Source organism: Muscardinus avellanarius, assembly GCF_963383645.1.
Source record: "Muscardinus avellanarius genome assembly, chromosome: 2".
Lineage (NCBI taxonomy): Eukaryota > Metazoa > Chordata > Mammalia > Rodentia > Gliridae > Muscardinus > Muscardinus avellanarius.
The window spans coordinates 157,729,744-157,739,240 of record NC_137787.1 but is presented as its reverse complement, the minus strand read 5'-3'; the positions used below and the strand labels follow the sequence as shown (position 1 = coordinate 157,739,240).

At 33.1% G+C, this 9,497-nt stretch overlaps 1 protein-coding gene across 1 annotated transcript; it reads right to left on the bottom strand.

Annotated features, from left to right (window-relative positions):
* Window positions 1–8,596: 8,596 nt before the first annotated feature.
* LOC308258854 (adenylate kinase isoenzyme 6-like) lies at window positions 8,597–9,159 on the bottom strand (the record flags this gene model as incomplete). Its single annotated transcript, XM_080689482.1, is given in 2 exon segments — window positions 8,597–8,776; window positions 8,779–9,159. Coding segments are annotated over 2 exon segments (561 nt in total).
* Window positions 9,160–9,497: the final 338 nt, after the last annotated feature.

Genomic DNA, 9,497 nt, shown 5'->3' with positions numbered 1-9,497 from the left:
AGGACCTACACTTGCGGAGACTAGCAGGTGCATGCTTATTTCATGACTAAAATATCTAGAGTAGTCTGATGCATTTCAGGATGTTCCTTCTGAAATGAAAGCTAAATTGCTATGTTCTGCACAGCCTGTTATGAATAAAGAAACGTGTTCTGTGATGGTAAAATTTTTTTATGAGATTCTTGTAGCCGCAGTAGGAAAAGAATAGTGCAGATCTTTAAAGATATAAAGTAAGGTCATATTCCCCTCTGCCTTTGAAAAAGCAGCTCCTGATCAGCTACAAACCCATGCTGAAAATGAATAGTCTGACCATAGGACATCAAATAAATCACTAACTGGCTTTTATAGTCATGAACTTGGTGTGTCTGATAGATATCTCAAACCATGAAATAAAAATCTGTTACAATATTTTAGTAAAAAATATGTGTTTTACCCAACAGAGAATCCTAGTACTTTTGGATGACACAAACAAATTGGACCACACAATACCTGAATTCATTGCTTTACTGTCTCTCAACTAAACTATGTCTTTGAAATAATACCCAGTGATCAAATAGTTAAGAAAAATCATGGATTGTTTAGACATGGGTATCCATGGCATGGCAGGCATCCATTAAAGAGAAAAATTGCTGTAACATAATTTTAACCATGGGTACTCTGAAAGATATTTTGCAAAGAGAATCATCCCTGAGGCCACATCAAATACAGTTGTCCATTTTATTCACAATGATAGATAATCTGACATGCATAACTACACTCACTCCTGTATGACCAATGGCTTAGTCAGATTGTCAAAATCTTAAGAAGAACATAATTAGAATGTCGAAGCCAATAAAGTTTGAATATTAAAGATACAAAGAAAGAAAGTCTTGTGGTGCCCTTTTTGTAAAAGAACAATATACTTATGCACTTTAGAAGTATCTACAGGAGAGCATAAATAGTAGAAGAGGGCTATTGTGGTTCTGGCTGGAAAAGATGACACTGGTTATGTCTACAAGATAGTATTTTTATACTTATCATAACCCTGTACAATAGATCAAGGTAAAAACTCATAATTGTTTTGATAGTGAAGAAAGTCATACATAAGCATAACACAAGGGTCTATTTATCACCAAAGTTTATTGGACAACAGAAAGAAACCTCATTGATTTGGATTGAATCTAGAAGGTCCCTGAAGTCTCATATGTTCAGATGTGAGGTTTCTGGGATGTAATAGATCATGATTGGGTTAGCCCTCATCCATAAACTAATCCACTGATGGTTTAATGGACTACTGGGGCAGGAAGTAATTAGATGAAGTAAGTCATTGGGAGTATGCCCTGGATGGTATCTTTTCTGTTCTCTCTCTTGCTCTCTCTCTCTCTCTCTCTCTCTCTCTCTCTCTCTCTCTCTCTCTCTCACACACACACACACACACACATGCACACACACACACACGCACACACACACACCTGTAATTCCAAATTAGAGAGAATCTAAATGTGAATAAATTAAAAGAAAAACAAAAAACTCATAGCATAGTAATGCTACCCCAGATAAAAAATTTATTCTGTACACACCCAAAAATGTATATGATAATTCAATTTTAGTATGATTATACTCATATTTTATTGCATACAGATAAAATTCTGAAGAATATAAATTTATAGCATTAGAAGAAAAATTAGTGTTTGCCATGGCTGACAAAGTGGTAAAAATAGACTGAATGCAGAACTGGAGAAAAACTTGTAAGAAGAAATAGTGTGCTTACATAAAAGAACATTTTTGAGATTGTGAAACAATACATTAATGTTTAATAAACTCTTTTACCTATAAATTATTTTAAATATAAAGATTCTAAAATTTCTTTATATTTTAGAGGTTGTCTAGAAAAAAAATCTATCATTAGAAACAAAACCACTGCTTTTCAATATGGTACGTGAGACTCTAGCAAGAGCAATAAGGCAAGAAAAGAAAACCAAAGGAGAACAAATAGAAAAAGAAGAACTCAAACTTTCATTTGAAAATGACATATTATACTTAGAAGACCCAATAAACTTAACCAAAAGACTTATAGAACTCATAAACAAATTCAGCAATGTGTCAAGTTATAAAATAAATCTTAAAAATTCAAAAGCTTTCCAGTATACCAATTATAAAGCCACTAAAAAATAAATCCAGAAAACACTTCAACTCAAGATATCCCACAAAAAATACACAGGAATAAACTTAACAAAGGACATAAAATATTTCTACAAAGAAAATTATAAAACACTGAAAAAAATTGAAGAAGACCTTGGAAGATGGAAAGACCTTTCATGTTCATGGATAAGCAGAATAAATGTCATTAAAATAGCTATAATTTCATGAATAATCTACAAATTCAACATAATACCCATTAAATTATCAAGATCATTCCTTACAGACATAAAAAATTTAATCATTAAATTCATTTGTAACAACAAAAAATCCAGAATAGCCAAAGTAGTTCTCAGCAACAAAAACCATGCAGGAGGAATCACAATACTTGTCTTTTAATTATACTACAAAACCATACTAATAAAAACAGCATAGTACTGGCACAAAAACAGATACATAGAGCAATGGAGCAGAATAGAGGACTCAGAAACATATTTGCACACTTATAGGCAATTGATTTTTGGCAAAGTGGCCAAAAACTTACCTGGAAAAAAAATAGCCTATTCAACAAATGGTGTTGGCAAAACTGGTTAACAATATGCAGAAAAATGTAAATAAATCCCACTTTCTCACTCTGCACAAGAGTCAATTCAATATAGATCAAAGACTTGGAAATTAGACCAGAGATCCTGAGGCTTCTTGAGGAGGGCATAGGTCCAACACTGCAACACATAGGCACAGATAAAAACTTTCTCAACAAGATACCAAAGGCATAACAAACTAAAAGGCAAATCAATATGTGGGATTGCATGAACTGAAGAGCTTCTGTACAGCAAAGGAAACTGTCAAGAACCTCAATCGAGAGCCAACCCAATGGGAGAAGATTTTTGCCACCTACTTGTCCGATAGAGGACTAATATCTAGAATATACAGAGAACTCAAGACACTCAGCATTAAGAAAACAAATAACCCAATCAAAAAACGGACAAGTGAACTAAATAGACACTTCATGAAAAAAGAAATTCAAATGGCCAATAAATGCATGAAAAAATGTTCAACATCATTAGCAATCAGAGAAATGCAAATCAAAACTACCCTGAGATTTTACCTAAATCCAACTAGAATTTTTTTTAGTGTTGAGTTTGAGTTCTGTATATTCTAGATATTAGTCCTCTTTCAGAGAAGTAGGTGGCAAAAATCTTCTCCCATTTGGTTGGCTCTCAATTGAAGTTCTTGACAGTTTCCTTTGCTGTACAGAAGTTTTATGCAATCCCATGTATTGATTTGCCTTTTAGTGTGTTGTGCCTTTGGGGTCTTGTTGAGAGAGTTTTTAATCTGTGCCTATGTGTTGCAGTGTTGGACCTATGTCCTCTTCAAGGAGCCTCAAGGTCTCTGGTCTAATTTCCAAGTCTTTGATCTATCTTGAATTGAATTTTGTGCAGGGTGAGAAAGTGGGATTCATTTCCAATTTTCTGCATATGGTTAACCAGTTTTGCCAACACCATTTGTTGAATGGACTTTTTTTCCAATGTATGTTTTTGGCCCCTTTGTCAAAAATCAATTGGCTGTAAGTGTGTGGATTTGTTTCTGGGTCTTCTATTCTGCTCCATTAGTCTATGTGTCTGTTTTTGTGCCAGTACCAGGCTGTTTTTATTACAATGGCTTTGTAGTATAGTTTGAAGTCAAGTATTGTGATTCCTCCTGCATTGTGACTGACAAATCTCACTTAGCACAATGTTCTCTAGCTCTATTATTTCCCTGAAAATAACATAATTTTGTTCTTTCTTATGGCTGAGTAAAATTCTATTGTGTATATATACCATGTTTGTTCATCTGTTGGTGGACATCTTGACAGGTTCCACAGTTTGGCAATTGTGAATTGTGTGGCTAATTAGTTCCTTAGTTTAGTTTCCATTCTTTTTTTTTTTTTTTTTTGGTACTGGGGTGGAACCCAGGGGCTTTGTACCTCCAGGCTATACTCTCAGACCTATTTTATATTTTATTTGGAAACAGGGTCTCACTAAGTTGCAGAGCTCCTCCCTAAGTAGCTGAGGCTGGCTTCAAACCTGTGTGATCCTCCTGTCTCAGCCTCCCAAGCATGGAGATTACAAGCGTGCGCCACCATGCCTGGCTGATTTCCATTCTTTTGGGTAGATACCCAGAAATGGTATTGCTGGATCATATGTAAGTCATTTCCATTCTTCTGAGAATCCTCCATACTGTTTTCCAAAGTGGTTTCACTAATTTGCAATCACGCCAACAATGTATAATTAGAGTTCCCGCATCTCTGCATCCTCACCATCATTTCTTTGTGTTTTTAATGATTGCCATTCTAATTGAAGTTAGGTGAAATCTCAGGGTAATTTTGATTTGCATCTCTCTGATTGCTATGCAATTTACAACAGATTTAATTTGTTTTTAATTTTGAATTTATTTTATAACTAGAAATAAAAAATAAATTATAAGATTCATTCTCAACAATATTGGTTTAAATTTTAAGTTTTCCATCCAATTTATATATACAGAAAATGTCTTTATTTTTCCATACTTTATTATGATTATCAGAAGTATCTAATATAATCTCTCTTATGATTTAGGATTTTATTATATATTATTTGGAGGAAATTATATTCCTAAGAATAATTTCTGAAAGATGAAGAAAAATATTATAAAAAGTTTTTAAAAAGGCTCAAGTATTCATATATACTGGAAACTATGTAGCTACAATCCCATAGATCAACAAACATTTATCTATAGGATATATTTCATCTAAAATAAAATTGTTTCTAATTTTCAACATTTTATAATATGAACACAGTTTCACAATATGTCAAATCATAATAAAAATGCTTAAAATGAGTAATCAAGATATATTCTTGAAAGTAATCAAGGAAAAATGACACATTACAAACAAATTAAAAACAAAAGTATATAAGATTATTTTACATACACTTCATGGAAAGTAAAAGAGAGTACTTATGTCAGAAAAAAATAGTAACAGATAAAAACTTGTACTACACAATGAAAAAAATTATTCCAAATGGTAACTACACTGTTAAACAGAATATTGACTATGTAAAATAATTTAATAATGATAAAATAAAGCTAATAATTAATTATAAGCTTTAAATGACATGTAAATTTAGAAATAACACAAATCCTATAGAGGAATATTGAAATAAATTATTGTCAGATTCTAATATTCATATGAAAAACACTAGAATATTTGAAAGTTTACACACATATGTATAACATATATAATATTTATATTATAAGCCCTAATCCAACCACTAAAATAAAAACAGTTATAGCTAATATGGCAAAAAAGAGACAATATGGTAATGAAATGCTGAAGCAATTCAAAGAAGATGGGGAAAATTAAAGGGAGAAAAAGAAAACAATTAAACTCAAGTACATAAACAATTTCAGTAAGTATAAATTCTCTAAAATTTTTGAAAAAGTTCAAAGTTGGCCAGAAGAGATTAAAATATATAAATTTATTTCCTTCTTTTAAGTAAGACAGCCACTAATAATATCAAGGCATAATAAATTAAAAGTAAAAAGAAAATTCAAAACTATATCTCATATTTTACTAGTAAAACATAAAATGGAATGCCCATGTTAGCTTAAAGCTAAACATTTTAGAACAAATAATGTACCCAGGAATTGTCTTTTATAGATCTCAGTTCATGAAGAAGGCATAATAACCACAACTGCTTCTTTAAAAAGCTTCAACTATCTGAAGCAAGACTTATGTAACTAGAAGGGAAAGTAAAGAAATTCTAAGTGTATTATCAGAGATTTAAAAATCTCCAAATAATAGAACTGTAAGCCCAGGAACAATGGAATCGACTTTTTCTCAGGGCACACATCAAGGGTGTCCTCCAACTCTACTTTTCTACTATACTATGTGGAAGATCCAAATCACTGCAAAAAAGCTAGAAAGTAAAAAAAAAAAAAAAAAATGCTTTTTTATTGTAGAAAAAGCAACACTAAACACTACATTTTGGTGTGGTAGTGGTGTTCTTTATTTTGGTGAGTGTTTTGTTGTTGTTCGGTTTGGTGTGGTTTGATTTGGTACCGGGCATTAAACCCAAAGGAAGCTGTGCTCTTCCTATGTCAGACTTTCAAATACTCTGACTGCAGGCATGAGCCACCATGCCTAGAAACACTATGTTCACTCATAGATGGCATCATATCTGTATAGAAAAGACATGGGAATTATACAAGAAATTAGTGTGTTTACTGAATTTGCACAATAAATGTACATCAAATTCAACTCTATTTTTATATACTAGAAATTTCCTTCTAGAAATTGAACTGTTAAAACTTTCCATTTATAATAGCAGCAAAATATGAAATACTTAAGAAAGTCTCATAAAACTTGTGAAAATCCTGTGCATTGCAAATTATAAAATATTTTCACTAAAAATTAACATGGCTCTAAACCAACATCTTCTAACCAATATTTAGGCTTTTTGTTTTATTAAATTTAGCATACTTATTCCAAAATCCATATGGAAATCAGAGGATTCAGAATCATCAAATCCATTTACATAATTATAATTATTTAATTTTTTATAATGGTGCATAGTTAAATTAATTGAAAGACAATATTTCCAACAAATAAATTGGAACATTGAATATTTATACAAAATATTCAATAACAATGTGAAAAAAAATTTCCACTAGTCATTAGGGAAATACAAAGTAAAACCTTAGAGAATACCACTACCCATCTATTAGAATATCAAACATGTTGAATCTTGCTAAGAATGTGAAGCAACAATACAACTGAATCATGGCTGATCTGGATATAAAATTATGAATCAAACTGTAAAATGTTAATTGTTTTGAAAAAATTTAAGTCTATCAAATGTGAACTGAGAGGCATATTGTGAAATTCTATTCATCAATGAAAAAAACTGAACAGTAATTTTTTTCTAAAATGTAAAGATTATTTTCATGATAGGACAAAATACACTGACATTTGAAAAGATGAAAAGCTGAACAGAGAAAAGGCTGCCTGCCACGCCACATGGAAGCAAAGTACAGGGTTCAGAGTATGTTACACATGGCTAATTTGAAAAACTCTCCAGCTTCAGGGCACAGGTGCTGTAGCTGTAACACTTTTTATATCTTATCTGATTGATAAACAGATTAAGCCTGTGTACAGTGAGCATAGTGTGAACCCTAGAAGAGAAATGACGTGCACATACATAACCCCAGTGCTTTGGAGGCTGCAACTGGAAGATCACAGGTTCAAGACTACCCTCAACAATTAGTGAGACTCTTCAACAACTTAGGAAGACTGTTTCAAAAAAAAAAAAAATGAGCTGGGAGTATAGTTTAGAGGTAGAATGAGCCAGGGTTCAATATCCAGTACAAAAATAAAGATGAGGAGAGTAGATTAGAGTAGAGTAGAGTAGAGTAGAGTAGAGAAGGGAAGGAGGAGGAGAAGGAGGGGAGAAGAGGGGAAGGAAGGAGAGGGGAAAAACTCATTTACATGTCATTACATGAATAATGTGGATAAATCTCCAAATAATTATACTGAATATTCATTACTTTGTTAATTATTTTGTTTTGATTATACACACACATAACACACACACACACATATGAAAATTTACAAATGTTAATGTACATTTACAAATGTCCATGGACATTTTCAAAATTGTATAAGTTCTATATTACAGTTTATTGCATTATTTTTGTGATTCAATAAGGTCTTTAAAATGTGGCAATATTATTTTTATTTGGTACTATTTTATTTATTTATTTATTTATTTTTTATTTTTTATTTTTTTGCGGCACTGGGGATGGAACCCAGGGGCTACACCCCCAAGCCCTGTTTTTTATTCTTTGTTTTTGAAATAGGGCACCAAGTTGCTGAGAGCCTCGGTAAGTAGTTGAGGCTGGCTTCGAACCTGTGAGATCCTCCTGTCTCTGCCTCCCAAATGCTGGGATTACAAGTGTGTGCTATCATGCCTGCCAGGCTTCAGCCCTACTCTTTTATTTTGAAATAGGGTCTCATTGAGTTGCAAAGGGCCTAAGTAGCTGAGGCAAAGGAATGTATTTTTATCTTATTTTTTGTACTGAAGATGGAACCCAGGAGAATTCTACCTTTGAGCTATACCCCTACCCTTATTTTATTATTTTGAAACATGGTCTCACTAGGTTGATTAAAGTCTCACTGTGACTTGCTGAGGCTGTCCTTGAACCTGCAGTCCTCCTGTCTCAGCCTCCCAAGTATTGGGACTATAAGTGTGTGCCACCACGTCCAGCTCAGTTTTATCTTTAATATCACATTCACTCTATAGTTGAGATTGTTTAGCTTTCTCATGGAGAAAAAGAAACCTTTACATTATCCACCTGCTAGGCCTGCAGCACCATTTTAATACAATTTTTTTTTTTTTACTGACACGAGTTATTTGTGTGAAGTAGGCAGAGATGGCCTCAAGAGGGATTGTAAAGTGGCCAGTTAAGAGTTATGATCTTTGACCCACTGGTCAACCCATTTCATGATCTGGTTTATATTATCCTCTAGTTCTTCTGGCTTATTGCTGGACAGCTGATGCACAATTTCTCCTTTGTAGGATGCTGTGGCTTCTTCATAAAGAACTTGAAAAATCTCACACTGAATATTCTCTTGTAGTTTCTTCTCACTTGAAAAATCTCACACTGAATATTCTCTTGTAGTTTCTTCTCACTATAGCCCCTTGTTTCAAGTCTTTTGTACAATACATCATTATCTGTTCTCAACACAAAAACTATTTGAAACCAGCGCTCAGGGAAGAAATCACAACCATGGTAATCAATAATAACTCCGCCTTCTCTCATTTGGTTTTCTAGTTCATCAACTACTCTGTCTTCATCTAAAATGGGACAATCATATTCTTCATCATAGCCATCATATAACTGACCTTCTTGAGCTAATTCACCCACATTAATGTATTTCAGTCCTGATCTTGATGCAAGTTCTTTGCCTAGTGTGGTTTTTCCAACCCCTGGTGTACCCGTGAGCAGGATGTTCGGCAGCAGCATAGCTCTCCCGGCGGCCAGCGCAGGCGCCTCGCTCATGCGGCCGGCGCAGGCGGACAGCAGCCGGAAGGGGCTGGTACTATTTTATAAATGAATCTAAAAAATACGTTCAAGACATATTAAGTGCCAATCTCATATAGCAAAATTTTAAAACCAGAATATAAAATTTGTATTTTTTATCATTTAGTTTCCTTTTCATGAAACTATTGGTAAAACTGTTTTTTTCTTCTCAGAAATCACCTAACTGATAATGTGGCATAAGTTTTATTTTTTGCTTTTCAAAATTGCTCATCTATGCTGGTACTTTTCTTTTTGTATGCTTCTGATATATTTATATTTTC